The sequence below is a fragment of the Pygocentrus nattereri genome, chromosome 6, assembly GCF_015220715.1.
Source record: "Pygocentrus nattereri isolate fPygNat1 chromosome 6, fPygNat1.pri, whole genome shotgun sequence".
Classification (NCBI taxonomy): Eukaryota; Metazoa; Chordata; class Actinopteri; order Characiformes; family Serrasalmidae; genus Pygocentrus; species Pygocentrus nattereri.
The window spans coordinates 6,018-26,849 of record NC_051216.1 but is presented as its reverse complement, the minus strand read 5'-3'; the positions used below and the strand labels follow the sequence as shown (position 1 = coordinate 26,849).

Here is a 20,832-nt window from a genome sequence, read left to right as displayed (position 1 = left end):
TTAATGCTTTGAATGAAACATGATGTTACTAGAGAGAGATGGAACCAATGTTTTGCTTAAAGAGACATAGTCAGTAAATCAGTGTGAATTTTCTAATCCTAAAAATTTTCATGCCTTATCCAAGGAACCTCATGAGTTCACAGACAATCTCTCCTTCAGTTCAGTTTTATACAGATGAACTCATTTGGAGAATTTATTTTAAAACAGTTTTCAGCATATCATATATAATATAATAATATTACTGTAATTATATGAGATCTGTAATAAGAAATTATAATGAGGCAGAATGACGCAGACACTCACAGGTAAAAAGTGAATGAGACACTTGTCAAAACAGAATCCACAATCGATCAGGTAACATGCAATGGTCAAATTCAGAAAGGGCACAATACACAAAAACACAAACATAACCAGTCGAACAGTCGAAAAGGGATCAAGCAAAAGTCAGGAACAGGTCAGATCAGTCAAAACAGGTCAGATCAGGAATAAACAACCAGGAAATAATGCTCAGTAGCTCTGTGGAAAGAAGCAATACCTCACAAAGAATCTATCTGTAAGCCCAGGCTTTAAGCTAAACGAATCAGAGAAGAACAGGTGAGACCAATCAGTACCATAGGGAACTGGAGCACTGGTTGGAGCACAAGAGTGAGGCTGGCATCCAGGGGATTCTGGGTGATTGAGTCCAAAGAGAGTTCAGAGCCGAAGGGAGTCATGAAAGAAATAGTCTTTATTTCTCTAATAAATTATCATGTTTTATATTAATGTCATTAAATCATAGGAAATGTAGACACATAAAATACAAAGTTATAAACCACATAAACAAAGACCAAAAAAGCCTGGTTTTAAATTTAATATATTTAAAATTAAATGTATTACAAAAGTTGTAAAATAAGTTTAATAATATTATTTTTAGTTAGAACTGATGATGGAAATCAAAGAAATTGAGAACATCATGTGGCCACTTTCTAATCTACACAGCAGTTAATCTGTCTGCTCACTCTGTAAAGCATTACATTCCCTACAGTGAATTTGTGATTTCTGTTGTATCTGGACTTAACTCATGAGTGCTGCTTTCTTAAAAGGGTTTACTGATCTTTTTTTCAAGACTAATTTTTAGTCTGTTAAGTGTTTATCATTTTTTTATTTGCTGACAAAGTCAATATATACAGCAAACATCTGCCATCTAAAAAAATATCTTTAGGAGATATTATATCAGTATTTTTCTTATTTTACATTTTATACTTAGATTGGAGAATGAGAAATGCAATAAAGAACTTGAAGATTTAAGGTAAGAACATGCTATAACTGTGTTATTATGTAGAAATACTATGTAAACTGATATCAAGATTTTCCATGGTTGCCAGAAGTCAGATTGACAGCATTTAATAATAACATATTTGTTCGTGTTGAATAGTTACTGTAAGCTTAAAAAATTCTGTTTTAATTCACTCTCAGACAAAAGAACAGAAACCTCAAATTAGAAATCAGCAAATTAAGGTAAGTATAACACCATGGAGCAAGGAGGCGGACGCATGTGATGAGATAAGTGACTTTTATTGTGGGCAAATCCAAAATCAGGGTCATAACTGTCTATGGTCAGAGAGCCAACGCGAAGAGAACGATATGAGACATAATTACAAACAATAAACAGGTTCAAACACCACATCCAACATGCACAAAACCAGAACAAGGACCAGCACCAACAAAGGGCAAACACAGGGCTTAAATACAACAGGAGTAATGAGGGACAGGTGAAAACAGTCAGGGGTGGAGTCTCTAAATAAGTGGGCTGGACCAAAACAAACGCACATGGAAGATCCAAAACACAAACACATGGACAGGACTGGGAGGGCCCAATCTTGACAATAAGCCATTATATTACATTACACTATTATCTAATCTCAGAGGGACATTCTTTATTCATACAGTTATCATCAACAACAATCATAACAAAATCTCTTCCTCATTATCATCTGTCATAACCAGAATTAACAATAAGTTCAGCACAGTTTTCTCTGTGTAGTGAGTCATGTTGTTGTGTTCTTGATCTGTGGATGTTGTGGCTCTGGTACATCACTGCAATCTTCAGGAAGCTTTTAAGGACCATCCTGGTGTGATTAACAGGCTACAGTCCTTCTGCTTTGGGCTGAAACTGTTTTGATAGGCAGTTTAGCAACAGTAGATATTAGCTATTCAAGTTGTAGAGCTAATTGCACAGCACAATTAGAGTCTGCTGTCCTGTGTGGACCATGACTGTGCTGGATGTTCAGGCTTTCACTTGGATTTGTGTCAGAATCAGATTAAGGTGGAGTTAAGATCAGATTAAGATGGAGTTAGGATCAGATTGAGGTGGAGTCGGAATCATATTAAGGTGGAGTTAGGATAAGATTGAGGTTCAGTCGGAATCAGATTAAGGTGGAGTTAAAATCAGATTAAGATGGAGTTGGGATCGGATTGAGGTGGAATCAGAATCAGAGTAAGGTGGAGTTAGGAAAATATTAAGGTGGAGTCAGAATCATATTAAGGAGGAGTCAGGGTCAGACTAAGGTGTAGGCAGGATCAGATCAAGGTGGAATCAGGATCAGATCTGAACAATCTGTCTAAAGAGTATTAACAGGATGGGTTTAAGCTCTGGGGTAACTCTAGTGTAATATAAGAATTGTAATTTATTTTATTTTGAAGTAATTTTTCTGTTGGGGTGCCCAAACTTATGCACCTGCCTAATTTTTTTCAAATAATTATTGTACACTTTCTGTAAATCCTATAAACTTCATTTCACTCCTCAGATATCACTGCGTTCATCTGCTATATGATATATTTAACTGAAATTGTTGATCCGAACATCCAATGATTTATAAAGGCAAATCATGAAAATTATCAGGGGTGCCCAAACTTTTGCATACCACTGTAGCTGGGGTGTGGGCAGCTGGTCTGAAGTGGGAGGGTTCGACAGTCAGTTGTCCTTCAGTGTCCGGCCGGACATGTGGGCAGTCGTTTACTCAATAAAAGGCAGGGAGATGGAATAGTTTTATTCTGTTTTGTTTATATATAAAACGGAATGTGAACATTTCCAGAGTGTGGCTAACGACTCCGGCAGATCTGAATATGACAGCTTAACTAAAAGGAGAGAACCAGAAGGACACTCACTTTCTTCTACAACTGTGTTTTGTTTTATATTAGCCTCGTCAGATGACAGCCAAGTTGGATTTAATACTCTGGGTTGAATTTGTTGTCTAATATTTTCAATTTTATTATTAAAGAAGTCCATAAAAACTTCACTGGTGAGAGTTGCTGGGATTTCTGGTTCAGTACCTGCCTGATTTTTTGTGATTCAGGAAATCACACTAAACAGAATTCTAGGATTATACTTATTATTCTCGATCAGCAAGGCCAGATATGCTGAGCGAGCTTCAGTGAGGGCATTTCTATCCTCTATAAGGCCGTCCTTCCAGGCAGAGCGGAACACTTCCAGCTTGGTTTGACGCCATTTCCGCTCTAATTTCCGAGCTGTTTGTTTTAAGGTCCGGGTTTTATCGTTGTACCACGCGGCTTTTTCTGCCTTATTCTTTTTATTTTAAGTGGGGCCACGTTTTCTAAAGTGGATCTGAAGGTATTTTCTAAATAATCGGTTAGTAAATCTAGTTCCATTGGGTCTGATGGAGTGGAGACTGGGGTTGATAACTCTAGGAGGTTTTCTATAAATTGTAGGGTGGTAGAAGGTTTTATTGAGTGCTTTGTAGAATAGCAAGGGCACATACATATATTATGGCTCAGTCGTAACTCATATGAAATTAAGTAATGATCAGAGCTTGCTGAAGTTTGTTGTAAGATATAAAGCCTGTCTATGTTAAGACCTAGTGTCAAAACTAAATCTAAAGTGTGACTACAGTATCAAATCAAATCAAATGTTTTTTTATTTGTTTTTTTCAAACTGATGTCACAAAGCAGCTTCACAGAATTCTAGAAAAGACAAAGTTTGTAAGAATGTAAAAAACCCCCCGGTGAGGAAGCCAGGATTGATGGTGGCAAGGAAAAATTCCCTCAGAGCTGAGGAAGAAACCTTGGGAGGAACCAAGGCTCACAAGGGGGGACCCATCCTACTCTGGTCAAACTACCTTCAGAGTTATTATACTACTAATATTAATAGCAGTAGTATTAGTAGTAGTGATAGCTGGGAGTCCATGAGAACATCAATGTAGAGTGGGCAGCTAGTCCAAGGCAGGTGGTGGTAGCTGGGGCATGGACAGCTGGTCTGAAGTGGGTAGCAGGAAGGCTCGACAGTCAGTTGTCCATCAGTGTCCGGGCAGACATGTGGGCAGTCATTTACTCTGAAAAAAGGCAGGGAGAGGGAATTAGTTTTATTCTATCTGTTTGTATATAAACAGGGGATGTAAACATTTCCAGAGTGTGGCTAACGACTCCGGCAGATCTGACTATGACAGCTTAACTAAAAGGACAGAACCAGAAGGACACACAGACACGGCAGCAGGACGACAGCACCAGCGTCTCAGTTTACTACAATTCCCTGTGTCCATGGACTCCTGGATCTGCTGCCTTTATCTAGGGGGGAACATTAGCTACCAAAAGCTAAACTGAACAAGTGAGTTTTCAGCCTAGTCTTAAAGATTGAGACTGTGTCTGGAAGATCATTCCAGAGTTTGGGGGCTTTATAAGAAAAAGCTCTTCCCCCAGCTGCAGCCTTAGGAATTCTGGGGACTATTAATAAACCAGCACTCTGGGATCTGAGTAGTCATTATGGCTTGTAATGGGAAATAAGGTCTTGTAAGTACTCATGAGCGAGACCATGTAGGGCTTTATAAGTCAATAAAATAATTTTATAATCAATACGGAATTTAACAGGCAGCCAATGAAGTGATGATATGATTAAATTTTCTAGTTTTAGTGAGGACCCTGGCTGTGGCGTTTTGGACTAGTTCGAGTTTAGATTCCTGCTCATACATCCTGACAGTACTGCATTACAGTAGTCTAGCCTAGAAGTAATAATGACATGTACTATTGTTTCTGTGTCATGCAGGGACAGGGCATTTCTTATCTTGGCAATGTTGCGAAGATGTGAAAAAGCTAGTAGTGTGTAGGCCTTGTTACATTTTCTAGAGTCTAGAATTGAAGTAAATGCCTTTTTTAGTGGGTCATCTACCTGCTCAAAGTGGATATTAAAATCCCCTACAATTATTACTTTATCATTGCACATAGCTGGTTTGCAGTGAAATCACTAAATCCTTTTTAAAATTCAGAGTATAGCTCATGTGGTCTGTAAATGTTAAATAATAAACATACATTCTTTTTTTGTAATGTGGATGGAAAGAACCTCAAAAGAACTGAAAGTGTCACATTGTTTCTGACTGATATCTACTTTGGTAGATTACACATACTCCACTCTTTTGACTGATAATCTTGGGCTGTGTACTTAAATATAGCCTACAGGGTGTAATGTTTGGACAGAGTAGCAGGCAGTTGTGGATGCCTAGATAAGAAGGTTTAATGGTCGCATAATCAGATAAATCCAGAAAACCAAAAGTACAAAAGGGTCAGACAGGAATCAAAATCAAGCAATACATAACAAAGGGTCAAAACATGGGTAAGGCAAACAAAACAGAATGATAGCAATGCAGTGATGTGGAAACAATACTTCACAATGTTCTTATCCAAACCCCTGGCTTAAATACTCTCTAGGAGTCATGGCTGTAACTACTACAGGTGTAGAGAGTCAATTGTCAGGGGATTGTGATCTCTGATAGGACTGTGGTGGAGTCATGTGATCCTGCATAGCCTTCTGGGTGTTGGAGTCTTCTACAATGGAGTCTGAGTGCTCGTAATCAGTCATGTGTTCTCCCAGAGCATTTTGGGAGATGGAGTCTAGTTCTCTGTCTAAGACGGCTGAAGGTGTGACATGGGGTGTCTTTATTTCGTGCTGAATATTCATCTGGTCTAACCCATGTTTCAGTGAGACAGAAAACATCAAATTTATGATCACTTATAATTTCATTTATGATGACTGCTTTTGAGTTTAGTGATCTTATATTGAGTAACCCAAACTTTAGATCTCAGGTGTTGCTGCTATCATCTAAATATGATTTAATTCAGATTCAGATTCCTTTATTGATCCCAGGGGGAAATTGCAGTTGTTACAGTTGCAGCCATGTGTGTAAAAATAAACACTTTACTAATAATTTAAGACAATATATAGAATTTACAGTATGTACACCAGATTTAAGTACTCTACACACACAATTGTTGTTATTGCACATATGAACAGTTGGTATTGAGTTTTTTGAATCACACATTGAGGGAGGAGTTATGGCGTTTGATGGCCACAGGTAAGAATGACTTCCTGTGGCGCTCTGTGGTGCATTTTGGTACGATGAGTCTTGAGCTGAATGAGCTCTTGTGTCTCATCACCGTATTGTCACCGTATAATATTAATTAGGTTGTTGAAACGGGCTGATTGAGTTTTTCTACGTTTAGATTTTATTCGGGGGAAAAACAGTTTAGCCGGTCTGCGGCCTGGTCCCGGCTCTGGACTGTCAGCAGCGGTTTACACTACTCTGCCGACTAACTAAAAGACTATGTGCTGTGCTGCACGAAAGTAAGGCAGCACCCTCCCGCGTGGGGTGGACACCATCCATACTTATAAGACCAGGCTTGCCCTCAAAATGCAACCAATTATCTATAAAGTCCACTTTATTTTCGGAACACCACTTGGACATCCAGCAGTTTAATGCCGAAAGCCTGCTGTAGGCTTCAGCACCGCGCCACATTGCGATGGGGCCAGAGCAGATTACGGCATCGGACATCGTCTGGGCCTGTTTAAACACCTCTCTAATATTAGCCTTAGTTACCTCAGACTGCCACAGACGGACATCATTGGCCCCTACACGAATGACTATCCTCGAATATCTCTTATCAGCTAATCTAAGGTCGCCACTAATGTCCGGCGCTCTGGCTCCCGATAAGCATCTAACTGTAACCGCTGGTGCCCCTAAAGGAGTAGCTAACTTCACGTGTCGAACAATCGAGTCTCCTATGACCAGAGTGCTTTTAACAGGCTCTACAGTGGGTGCTTCACTGAGCGGGGCAAACCTGCTTGAAACGCGAATCGGAGGAGCGTGGTGTTCCAGTGGGCTAGCTTTGGCCTCAGCGTTAGCATTAGCCTTAGCTTTCTGGCTAGACCGCCGAGTCGTCACCCATTCACCCCGCTGTGAGGGCTCTAACGCCAGAGTCAAGGGGGTGCTAACTCTCCCTAAGCCACCCAGAGCTGCTAACACTGAATCTTGCTGTCTATCCCTCAATAAACCCCGGATGCACCTCTAGCTGTTCCACCTTGTCCACTAGAGAGCTACCTAGCTGGCACTTAGCACAAACATAGCCACTGTCATTATCACTAGAGGTGGAAAGGGGATTAAACTAAACAGGCCACACTCTGAACAGGCAAAACGAGCAGCAAAAGCCATGGAAGCAGCAGAAGCCAAGGAACTTACAGTATAAACATTGCAGTGATGCGCTCTGTCGCTCATGGTGACATGCCATCAGACTCCTCCAGAGGAGGCCAGAGAACCAAGCATTAGTGGCAACCTTAGACTGTTAGCTAATGAGAGAAATTTGAGGATAGTCATTCATGTAAGGGGCAATGATAATGATATATGCTATGAAATATAACAAATTATTCAATTTTGATAGACCGGGCCTTCAGGACAGCCAAAAAGAAATGCCCTGCCCCAAAGAAAGGTATGCTTTTAACATTATCTTAACACTGAATTTCAGTTTTTTTCATTCAAATGTATGATTTATTTGATTTATTTGATTTGTTTTATATGATTTTTTTCACTCTTTTAAGAATGAGTAAAGCAGTAGACCATAAATCAGAAAGCAGTGAAGAGCCCAGAGAATCTGAACTGAAAACTGTGAATGAGAAATGTGCAAACAAGAAGCACTGGGTAAAACTTCCATTCCAGCTGAACTCAACAGAACATGATATGCAGCAGCCACAGGAAATGAATGCAGATGAACAAAACGACAGCAGGAAGCAATCAAAGGAAGCGATCAAGGTGAAATTGTCCATCTTTTTGTTAACAATTTTCTACATCCACTTTAGTAATTGGTATTTGCACAGTCTTTGTATTTTCTCTAGCTATATAGTGTGCAACTTATGCAGCATAACATCGTCTTAATCAATACTTTGCACTAATTATTTTAAATCATTATAGGGTTTTATAATAATAGTCTTTACCTCAAAAACACAAATATTTCTGCCTAAATAATATTATTATTGTACTTATTCACTTCTATTTTGTTTCTTTCCTGTTGTGTTTACATGGGTGTAACTATAACTATAAATTTTATGTTAGTCAACATCTATTATCATATTGATAACATGTTATAATACATTCATAAAGCATTATAAACATGGCTATAAATATGTATAAAAATGCATAACACATTATAGCCATGCTTATTATTCATTATGAATGGTTAACACAATGCATTATAAGCACTGTTCATAACACATTATAAGAGCTCATAAGCTGTATTAATATGCTCTCAGTAAAGTATTTACTGAAGGATTTAATGAAACACTAAAACATCCACAATAAAGCTCATTACAGGCTTCAAATGTCAGAGTTTAAACTAGTGCTGCCATCCGTGTTTTATACAATGTGGGGAATATAAAGGAAGAAAGGAGGTTCAGGGGAGGGGCTGATGGATACTTGGTTTGCTGTGATGTAATGTAAAATTTAAAGTGAGAGCGCCTGTTAAGAAAAGCACATTGTAGCAGTGATTCAAGGCTGAAGCCCTGAAGATGAATCTCTAACAGCACCAGCACTGTGGAATAAAATACTGGAAATCTCAGTAAATAAACTTTATATCTGTCCATACTCCAAACTAGGGCTGACTGCTTTGGCTCTGACAGTATAACATGTTATTAACACTATTTTTATTGCATTATATGAACAATTCATAATGTATAATAAACATGGTTATAAAGTATAATTCATTGTAATTCTTTTTATAGATATTTCTAACCATGTTTAGAATGCCTAATGAATGCTTTATAACATGGTTTAAATGTGTTTATAGATGCTTACAAATATGACATTCATAGAAAGCGTTACCATCCTTACCATGTTGTTCCTCATTTACTGCAGCTGATATCAGCTGAAAACAACATGTCTTCAGAATAACTTTGCTAACTGCACTGAAATTATAGTATTATAATCATTCATAGTGTGACACAGAATCAGGGTTGGAAACTACATCATGTGCTCTTTTTGCTACCTGTTAATAATATACTTATTTTATTACAGATCTGGCAATGGCTCAGAAGTTAAGTTTAAATTTCAAACTATTCAGATTCAGATTCAGATTCAGATTCCTTTATTGATCCCAGGGGGAAATTGCAGTTGTTACAGTTGCAGCCATTTATGAAAAAATAAACACTTTACTAATAATTTAAAACAATATATAGAATTTACCGTATGTATGTGCACCAGATTTAAGTACTCTACACACACAATTGTTGTTATTGCACATATGAACAGTTTTTTGAATCACACACTGAGGGAGGAGTTATGGAGTTTGATGGCCACTGGTAAGAATGACTTCCTGTGGCGCTCTGTGGTGCATTTTGGTACGATGAGTCTTGAGCTGAATGAGCTCTTGTGTCTCATCACCGTATCGTAGAGTGGGTGGGAGCCATTGTTCATAATGGCCCGCAGCTTAGACACCGTCCTCCTCTCCGACACTGCCGTCAGCGAGTCCAGCTCCACACCCACAACATCACCGGCCTTGCGGATCAATTTGTTGAGTCTGTTGGCATCTGCCACCCTCAGCCTGCTTCCCCAGCATGCAACAGCATAGAGGATAGCACTCGCCACCACAGACTCATAGAAGATCCTGAGCATAGTCCGGCAGATGTTGAAGGACCTCAGGCACCTCAGAAAATAGAGACGGCTTTGGCCCTTCCTGTAGAGGGCGTCAGTGTTCTTAGCCCAGTCCAGTTTATTGTCTATATACACACCCAGATATCTGTAATCCTCCACAGTGTCCACACTGACCCCGCTGATGGACACAGGGGTCACCGGTGCCTTGTCCCTCCTCAGGTCCACCACCAGTTCCTTTGTCTTTGTCCCATTGAGCTGCAGGTGGTTCCGCTCGCACCATGCGACAAAGTCCTTCACCGTTGCCCTGTACTCATCCTCTTCACCCTTGCTGATACATCCAACTATTGCAGAGTCATCAGAAAACTTCTGAAGGTGGCAAGTCTCTGTGCAGTAGCTGAAGTCCGTGGTGTAGAGGGTGAAGAGGAAGGGAGAGAGGACAGTACCTTGTGGAACTCCAGTGTTGCTGACCACTCTGTCCGACACACAGTGCTGCAGGCGTACATACTGTGGTCTGCCGGTCAGATAGTCAACAATCCAGGACACAAGGGGGGCATCTACCTGCATCACTGTGAGCTTATCGCCCAGAAGAGCGGGCCAGACGGTGTTAAATGCGCTGGAGAAGTCAAAAAACATGACCCTCACAGAGCTGGCTGGCTTATCCAGGTGAGCATAAACTCTGTTGAGCAGGTAGATGATGGCGTCTTCAACTCCCAGGCGGGGCTGATAGGCAAACTGGAGGGGATCTAGAAAAGGCTGGACTATGGGTCGGAGCTGATCCAAGACGTGCCTCTCCATGGTCTTCATGACATGAGACGTCAGTGCCACTGGCCTGTAGTCCTTGGCGTCACTGGGTCGTGGCGTCTTTGGGACAGGAACAATGCAAGATGTCTTCCACATCATGGGGACCCTCTGGAGACTCAGGCTCAAGTTGAAGACACGTTGAAGTACTCCACAAAGTTGGGTAGCACAGGCTCTAAGCACCCTGGGTGGAACCCCATCAGGGCCTGCAGCCTTGTTTGTGTGGAGTCTCTTCAGTTGTCTTCTCACCTGGTCAGCAGTGAGACACCCTGTAGAGGAGGTGGGTGGGGGAGGGATGGAGGTGTGAGATGGGCTATCACACGAGGGGGGCAGGTTATCAGGAGGGGGAGGGGGGATGAGTGGTATGGTCTGCTGAGGACTGGCAGCAGAGGAGTCAGGCTGGGGGGGGACAGAGCCTGCCGTGTCAAATCTGTTAAAGAACAGATTTAGCATATTGGCCCTGTCCACACTGACCTCTACTCCTCTGTTGTTGTTGGACCTGAAGCTGGTGATTGTCCTCATCCCATTCCAGACCTCCCTCATGTTGTTCTGCTGGAGTTTCCACTCCAGCTTCCTCCTGTACTTGTTCTTCGCCTCCTTGATAGCTGTCCTCAGTTCCCTCTGGATCGTTCTCACCTCCACTCTGTTTCCAGCTCTGAAGGCCCTCTTCTTCCTGTTGAGGAGAGCCTTAATGTCCTTCGTTACCCACAGCTTGTTGTTTGGGTAACATTTAACAGTCCTGGTTGGGACAGTGGAGTCCACACAGAAGTTAATGTAGTCCGTGATGCACTCTGTGAGCCCGTCGATGTCCTCGCCGTGCGGCTCACAGAGTGCAGACCAATCAGTAGCCTCGAAGCAATCCTGCAGTGCCTCGTAAGTCTCCACAGACCATCTACTCACTATCCGCTTGATCACAGGCTGACTCTTCACCAGCAGCACATAACAGGAGCTGAGGTGAACCAAGTTGTGGTCTGACCTACCCAGCGGGGGAAGGGGGGAGCAGCTGTATGCGACCTTAACATTAGCATACAGCAGGTCCAGTGTTCTTTCCTCTCTGGTGGGACAGTCCACATACTGCGTGAAGTGTGGTAGTGCCTTGGCCATGGTTAAAGTCACCTGATATGGCGATGAAGGCACTCGGGTGTTGCGTCTGGAGACGTGCTGTTGTTGAATAAATGACGTCACTTGCCGACGTCGGGTTGGCAGAGGGGGGAATGTAGACAGTCACAATGATGGCATGCGAATACTCGCGTGGTAAATAATATGGCCCGAGTCCGACAGCCAACAGCTCAATATCCGGGCAACAGGTACATTCCTTGATGGTAATGTGACCAGGGTTACACCAGCGGTTATTAACTAGCACAGCGACACCACCTCCTTTGCGCTTACCGCTCTCGGTGCAGCCTCGGTCGGCCCGAACTGTATGGAAGCCATCGATGGAAACATGGTCATCCGGGATGTCCTGGTGTAGCCATGTCTCCGAAAAGCACATTAAACTACACTCCCGGTACTCCCTCTGACTCCTGGCTAGTGCTGTCAGCTCGTCCATCTTATTCGCCAGCGACCTCACGTTGCCCATGATGACGGAGGGGAGACGCGGCTTATATCCCTTCTTCTCCATAAGCCTCCGCCGTCTCTCCCTCGCTTTCCCCGTGCGCTGGTTAATTCCCCCTCTGCAACCCCTGTGCGTCCGTCTCCAAAGCTCTTCGGGGATGTTCTTTGTCCTGGTCGCCATGCCGACCGGCTGCAGCGCGATCAGCTGATCTCGGGTGTAAACAAAGCGGCCATGCTGCATCGCCGCGGCGTACACGGGGAGTGCGTGAAAGTAGCACTTTCACGGCGAAAAAACAGACCAAAACACTCTCTACTCGCATGTTTCGAGAGGGCACAGCTTCCCTAAATTGCCTCGTCAAATAAATAAACTATTACTAAGGTAAAGAAAAAGTTATGATCAAAAACGAGAGAACATGAACGGGAGCTACTGTAACAGGCAGCATGCACTTTCGCGCATGCGCACTAAATCTACACCTCATATATGTTTATACAACATTGTTATCTTTCTTTATCTTAAATTTTTTTTTTTTGGATTTTACCCACTTTTCTCCCCAATTTAGTCATCTCTAATTCCACTCGCTAGTTAGGACTCCCCCAATCACACAATGCTATCAATGCTAGGAGGGTGAAGGCAGCACAGGCTTCCTCTGAGACCTGTGAAACCAGCCAATGCTTCTTTCTGCTTCTTTCCCAATGTCATTGGGCAACTTAATGTGCTCAGAGGAAAGTGCCAACCACCAGATTGCATCGCATTTAGTGATGAGGGAGAGGAGGGGCCATCCTACCCACCCAAAGAGAGCGAGGCCAATTGTGTTCTCTTTGACTCCTGGCAATGGATGGCTGTAGTATCACCCGGGATAGAACTCATGATCTCCTTATGATAGGGCCATTGCTTAGACAGCTGTGCCACTCAGGAGCCTATCTTAAATTATTCTAAGTTGTTCTTTATTAAAAACCTGAAAATTAACATGTATTTTAGGTTTGTACAACTTGTAAAAATATAAAAAATGTTTATTGTAAATGGAGTAAATAAATCAATCTTTTACAGACATTTAATTGAAAAGAGCTAGAAGATATATTTATTGTTTTATAAACCTATGATTAGGTGTGCCATACCAGTTCTGAAACAGGTAGAACATGGTCTGAGGCCCTATCTCAGCACTATAGGGTTGTTTTGAGCAAACAGATTTAAACATGTTAAGAGACTGCTACATATAATGACTCAACTGATTTGGAGTCATTAGTGACTGGCTACATTAGCAATTACACAGATGATGTGACTTCCTTGAAGACCATCATCACATGTGCTGACCAGAAGGTTTGAATGACTGCATTGCTGAAAAACTATCAGCACAGCAAGAGCCAATTTGTCCCAGGTTATCAAAAATAATCCCAGAAAACTTTCTAGATTTAATACAACACATAAAGAGTGGTTTTTATTCCACACTGGATCCATTTCAGTTCACATATCACCCTTACAGGTCTACAGAGGATGCCGTGTCCTTTGACATTCACCTCTGACTGACCCACTTGGAAAGAAAAGACAGTTCTGTGAGAAATGGTGTTCATACACTTCAGTTCAGCATTCAGCGCAACTGTACCACAGCAACTTATTGGAAAGCTGAGCTTTCTGGGACTAAACCCCTCTCTCCTGCAACTGGATCCTGTATGTCCTGACTGGGAGACCTCAGTCTGTCAGAGACAACAGTCTATGTCAGTGTGGTTAAGATGAAAGAGATTGCTGACTTTAAAAGGAATAATGGTGGTCCCTCTCCAGACCAGCTCAAGTACAAACAGCTCTGCAACTCATTTATGACTCCACTTGGCTTTGTCTCAGCTCCACTCAGCTCTATGACCCACTTCTGACTTAATTCAGCTCCATCTCAGATCTGCTTCAATGTGCCTCAGCTCAGCAACTCCTTTCTGATTCAGCTCGGCTCTGGGTCAGATCAGTCCCATCCTGGAACTACTCTCTCAGATTGGATCCAGCGCAATCAGCTCTGCAACTCCTTGCTGTCTTAACTAAGCTCCACCTTGGATCAGCTCCATCTCTACTCAGTTTAATTTCTTAATTTTCCCTCTGGACTATAATTGTTTGTTTGTGAAGATGCTGCATTTAACCTGCTGCTTTCCTAGTCATCTTGGCTGTTCCTTTGTTATTGCTGATTCAAATTCCCAAATTCCCATTCAGCTCTCAGTCCTTGGGAGCCACATCCTTTCACAACTGCCAGCCAATTCCAAGCAAGTGATTTTCATAAAGTGTCATGAATGAATGACTGTGCTGTTGCCAACAGGGTTTTTCCATGCCAAACTACCTCCTGTAGCGACATGAGCATCATCTAGCTGCCTCTGTCATCATGCCCATCAACTCCCATATCGACCAACTACCTTCAAATGGTCATTCTTACTCCAAGTTCATTTAATTCAGACAGAAATAATCTGCTTTACTTTTGTCCAACCCCTTTGCCTGATGTGTTTAACATAATCTTCACAAAACGGTGTTGACTATCATTTCTTAGCTAAAGTTCTGGAAAGAATTTTAGCCTCTCAGCTGCATAACTTTCTATCCTCCTATAACCTATATGAGCCTTTTCAGTCTGGCTTCCGCACCCTACACAGTACTGAGTCTGCCCATGTAAAAGTTGTAAATGACTTGTTGCTGTCTACAGATGCTGGATTTCTTAACATCCTGATTATTTTATATTTAACAGCAGCTTTTGATACTGTTAACCATAATCTTCTTATATCTAGACTGTCATCAGTTAGCATTATTGGCCTTGCCCTTCAGTGGTTACAGTCATACCTTGCTGTTAGGCATCAATACATTTCCATGGGTTCTGGTATTGCTCCTGTAGATCAAAGTGTACCCCAAAGATCTATCCTTGGGCCTTATCATTTACATCTCCCCACTTGGTCAGATCATCCACAACCATGTTTTTAACTTTCACTGCTATGCTGATAACATTCAAATTTATGTCAGCACTACTTCCCTCTCTGCCTCTGCTGAGGCTTTCAGTTCTTGTGTCAGAGATTTGAACATTTGGTTGCAAAATAATGATCTGAAACTAAATGCTGTTAAAACCGAGGTTCTGTTAGTTGGTTCTAAATACTCACTTTCCCAGGTATTGAACTTTTAAATCAACATTGATTGGGTCGATAGTCTTCTTTATTCATCTCTTACTTTCAAGTCTCACATTAAGCTCGTCACCAAAACTGCATTTCATCATCTACATAACATTGCTTACGACCTATGCTGAGTGACACTGACACTACAATGTTGATCAAATCCTTCATCTTCTCTCACATTGATTACTGTAATTCACTTTTCTATGAACTCCCACTGGCTGTCTGTACAGCAGAGTCTCTCGCTGTCTTCAAAAGCAGACTGAAGACCGTCTCTTTATTTTGTATTGTATTGTACTGTTCTGTGTTTAACTCTGTTCCTTTTTCTCTCAGTATCAACAGTGACTTTGTTTCTAGCAATATCTGCGCTGAGGACTAGCTTTCTCTCTAACCTATTGGTAACTAGTAAAGATGCTTTCTCTAGATAGAAAAAGCTCTGGATAAGAGCACCTACTAAATGCTGTAAATGACTAGAGGAGGATGGGTGCCCCTGTCAAATCCTGGTCCCTAGGCTTGCTTATCAGGAGTTCAAACCCAGATGTCTGTTAAGAAACATGCCACCATGTCACACTTAATGAGATTCATCTACTCCATTTTTCTTCTCATTTTACAACTTTAATAGACAAACTACTTACATCAATCACCATAGAAAAGGACCAATGTAACTAGACCTCTATTCTGCCTTGGCTAAACTTCTCTGCCTAACCATACTATGCCTCATATACCCAAATGTTAGACCATTTGACCAACCTGATTCTGAATTCAGCTCCTCCTCTATCCTTCTCCTAGCATAAAGTCATATCAAATTCTCCACCCAGGCTGCTACACTATTGTCATTTCAAAATCAGCTCGTGAAAAACAGATTTCTGGACAGAAATCCCCCTCCTTCTTCCAATCTAACACTAGAAATTCACATACTCACCTTCTGTTTCTGTGACAAAGCATTCACAATCCCCACCACCACCCAATATCCTCCCTCTTCCTCAGACCTACATCAGTGCTACTACAGCTGTGAGGTGGGTGTGAACTCCAGCTCAAGTTCTCAGAGTTCTCTTCCCTCCCTCATCAGTCTTCCCTAATAATACCACCATGTTGAAGGGTTAGTCTGAACTCAAAGTAATATTTGGTGCACAATACCATGTAAATTTCAGCTTTTGATGATTCAGCATTTCAGTCATCTATATTGTAGTGTGAAATATGGATGAGTGAAACAAAAACAAATGAATAATGGAAAATGGCATTAAAGCAGTAAACTACACCACACAAGTAATTGAATAACTAACTTACACAAAGAAAGCAACAAACGAAAAAGACAGAAACCTTCATCTATAACTGATTACACACTCCTACAGGCAAAGTTAGATACAAGTCAAGTCATGTCAAGAGGCTTTTATTGTCATTCCATCTATGTACAAGCACACAGTGGAGTGAAATTACGTTCCTCCAGGAACAAAATGGTGCAACAAGGAACAGAGAGACAGACTTGTTATTCACAGAATAAATGCAGCAACAGTATCATCAGAAATGAGTTCATTCAGGTGCAGAAACAAGGTGCACTTCTTTCTTCCTATCTTCTCATTTCCCTTCCCTGTTCTGTTTTTCTAGGTGCCACAGAAGCAGTGCACTTCAGTAGCAAAGGGACTTAGACCTCGAACCCAACATCAAGGTAGGTACTTGCTTTGTTGAGGCTCACTGACTAAGCTTTAATCTTTCTTTAATCTTTTATGCTAGGTTGGTCTGTCTGTAAGTCACAACCACTACAAAGTCACAGCACATTTTAGAGTTGGAACATTTTTACACATGGTCACTTTCTTCTCAACAGTTCCTTATATTACTTCAACATGAAACTTTAGTGAAGTAATGATGAGGTTTCTAGTTCTTTTTTTTTTTTTTTTTTTTGCTTGACAAACATGTTTTTTGCCATGTGCTGGGCTGACAAAGTGAAAGTAAACATAGTATTTCTGAAATATTTATTTTATCTTGTTAATTGTTCTGTCTTGCTATGAATTGTATTCCTGTGCTGTTTCCAGAATCACTAGTCTCTATCGGCATAGATTTCGGCACAGCATTCACTGGATACAGCTTCGGGTTTAAAGGAGCAAAACAGATTCGGCAGCCTAAATGGGGTGAAGAGTACGGAATGAACACCCCCAAAACTCCTACCTGCATTTTATTTGATGAAAATAAAAATTTTCTGAAGTTTGGCTATGATGCTATAATGACATACACCAGACAGACACGGAGAAATGAAGCAAAGAAGCTTTTCCTCTTTGACGACTTCAAAATGGAGCTCTATGGCAAGGTATGACTGTAGCTCCAGAAAGTGCTCATTGCACAGTACTTTAATGAACAGACCAGTGTCCCAAATGGTAAATACTGTTAACGTGTTATTTTTAGTGTTATACTTAATACCTCAGAGTTAACTTTAACTGAGCTCAGCAGGTGCTCAGTCACACAGGTGATTATTTATTTCTCAGGTGTTGCACAGAGACTCAATGATGACTGCCAAAAACGGGAAAAAAATGAGAGCTATGAAAGTGTTCTCTGAGAGCCTGAAATTCATGAAAGATCACGCCCTGGATATGATTGGAAAGCACACAGCTGGAGTAACGTACTCTGCCTCTGATGCTACATGGGTTTTGACGGTTCCAGCCATCTGGAGTGCAGCAGCTAAACAGTTCATGACAGAAGCAGCTACAGAGGTGGGCGTGATGATATTAACAAGAAATGGACACTGTAGAAATGCTACTGTAACATGATTTACATTAAATGTTTTGAGGTTTTGGCTGTTGCACCCAGCATTGCCCCAGAATATGAAGAATAACCTTAGGGATCTTTATGTTTAGGCTGGTCTGGTGACAAAATCTGAGCCTGAAAGACTGATTGTAGCTCTGGAACCAGAAGCTGCATCTGTGTGGTGTAAACAGCTCCCAAAGGAAGGTTTTATGGAAGGAGATCTTACAGAAGCAGAGACAATAGAACAGATCTCAGGAACACAGTACATGGTGGTGGACTGTGGAGGTCTGTAGATATTGAGCTGTTCATGCTTCTTTTCAAAATCATTTACAGTCATTTTGTATTTGAGTGGACTTGAGTAGATCAAAGATGGAATCAGTTAGCACATAAACAAAAATTAAGTTTAAAGTTTTGAAACTAATGAACAGAGTATACAGAATGTGGGCTTGATTCTACTGTAACCACATGATTTTAGAGAAAGTATGTAAGTGAGCCATTGTTCCTTTATGAAGGAAATTATTATTAAGAACTGTAAGCAGTAAAACAACGAAACACAGCTTTTTAGTATTTACATCTGGGTTGAACAAATTTACAACTACAATGTATGAAAGAGAGTTATGCTTCCAACATAGATACATTGCACTAAAACTTACTGTTGCTCATGTTTTATACAAGAAAATACAATCTATTTCTCTGAGAGTAAAGTATTGCACATTGCAATGTCCATAATGTCAGTGTTACTACTATGGACTGTTCTTAATTTTGCCGATTTTGACTCTTTATGCTTCTTTTTTTAGGTGGAACCATTGACGTCACAGTGCATGAGGTGGCAGAGGGGGGCTGTCTAAAGGAGCTGCACAGGGTATCAGGAAACAACCTGGGTGGTCAGACAGTGGACAAAAACTTCAAATCACTCCTCAGAGAGATCTTCTCTGAAAAGGTGTTTGATGAGTTTGAGGAAAATCATCCCAGTGAGCTGAAGAGGCTGATGTATGATTTTTCCATCTGTAAACGTTATGATGGGGAGGTGCTGGTGCAGTGTCCTTATAATTTACAAGAGCTAGCCAGGAAAGTAAAAGACATAGAAGACTATTTTGAGGGAAACAGTGATGCTGAATGGGAAAGTGGACAAATACTGCTGTCAGGGACAATGCTGAGAGCTTTACATGATAATAGTATCAGAGGTATAGAAAACCTTATAGAAGAGATTTTGCAGAAAAGCAACCTGACCATCAGGTATATCTTGCTTGTTGGAGGCTTTGCCTTGAGTCCTTATGTGAACGGCTTTGTTAAAGAGAAGTTTGGGTCTAAGTATAAAGTGCTCTGTCCTGTAGATGCTGAATTGGCTGTTGTTAAAGGAGCTGTCATGTTTGGCATGATGCCAAATGTGGTGGAATCACGGATCTGAGTACTGTGATGTTCAATTTCACTGCTTGGGAAAGAATGGCAGGTGAATGTTTTTGATGAAAGTAAAGGGTACACCTTTAGTACACTGATTCAGCACTGTTAATGTGAAATCTGATTATATAAATGAATTGGCTTACGGTTATTTCATATACATATATTTATAATCTTATTGGGAAGGGCTTCATAATTTCTAATGTGATTTTTTGAGATTGTAATAAACATTAAAAAAACTATATGGATTTAATGTTTTTGTTTGTTATATATACACATTTTCATTATAAAATCTCATGAACATTTGAAAGAACTTCCATGATGTGTGAACCTGAAATCTTATAGATAATGCAATTAAGAGATTCTGTGTTTGAAAATGCATCAAAAATAAATAAGAATACATTGTTATTTGTTGAATGTTATCTTTTTTATTCTCCTGTTCTGTTTGAATATCTTAGTGTAAGCATTGATGTCAGATCAACAGGATACAATGAGAAGGACCATGAATCAGTATTTTCCTACATATTGTGCATGAATGCTGATCTGGTCTTAATCTCACTAAGATTGGGTAGATTTGTGTAAATACATACAGGAATACTTTACGTAAGACTGTAAAAAAATATATAATCACAAACACACACACATACATACATACATACATACATACACACACACACACACACACACATATATATATATATATATATATATATATATATATATATATATATATATTCCTGATTAAAGACAGAAAACATCAAGATATGGCAACAGATTACATTGACTACATCCTTTTTAATAATAAAATAATAATCAGTTTACATCATGACATTTATCTGACATGCTGTAATGCATTAAATGACTAAAATAAAGAAATTACATGTTTAAAGTAATGTGTGAAATATTTGGTCATTTGGTTTCTTTATTCATACAAAATTACATGAGAATAAAATGACAACAAACTCTAATGGTCACACTATTTGAATGGTCCCCTACAGATGCTCTACAGATACATAAATCACTAACAAACTTTCTATTGATATTCAGTTGATTTTCAACAACAGCATGTGTGTTGGTGTGTTGTGAGGTGTATTGCGCTGTGTGTGCTGCATGTGTGCAGTGTGTGTTGTGGTGCATTGTGTGTTGTGAAGTGCAGTGTGTGTAGTGCAGTGTGTGTTGTGGTGCAGTGTGTGTTGTAGTGTGGTGTGTGGTGTGTTTCGTTTTAGTATTTAGTGTTGTGGTTAGGGTTAGTGTTTTGTTTAGTGTTTTAGTTTAGTGTTGAGGTTTTAGTTTAAGTGTGAGATTAACAGATTTATGATGAAAG

At 40.6% G+C, this 20,832-nt stretch overlaps 1 protein-coding gene across 2 annotated transcripts in view; it reads left to right on the top strand.

Annotated features, from left to right (window-relative positions):
* LOC108444147 (heat shock 70 kDa protein 12A-like) overlaps positions 1 to 19,694 on the top strand; it is a 107,452-nt gene extending 87,758 nt beyond the window's left edge. For both annotated transcript variants that reach the window (XM_037539553.1, XM_037539552.1), the window contains 9 exons: positions 1,247 to 1,288; positions 1,456 to 1,497; positions 7,699 to 7,746; positions 7,856 to 8,066; positions 16,980 to 17,040; positions 17,405 to 17,676; positions 17,852 to 18,076; positions 18,221 to 18,395; positions 18,908 to 19,694. In XM_037539553.1, the coding sequence (XP_037395450.1) occupies positions 7,727 to 7,746; positions 7,856 to 8,066; positions 16,980 to 17,040; positions 17,405 to 17,676; positions 17,852 to 18,076; positions 18,221 to 18,395; positions 18,908 to 19,518 (1,575 nt within the window). In that variant the 5' untranslated portion in view covers positions 1,247 to 1,288; positions 1,456 to 1,497; positions 7,699 to 7,726 and the 3' untranslated portion in view covers positions 19,519 to 19,694. The remainder of the gene's footprint in view (positions 1 to 1,246; positions 1,289 to 1,455; positions 1,498 to 7,698; positions 7,747 to 7,855; positions 8,067 to 16,979; positions 17,041 to 17,404; positions 17,677 to 17,851; positions 18,077 to 18,220; positions 18,396 to 18,907) is intronic.
* Positions 19,695 to 20,832: the final 1,138 nt, after the last annotated feature.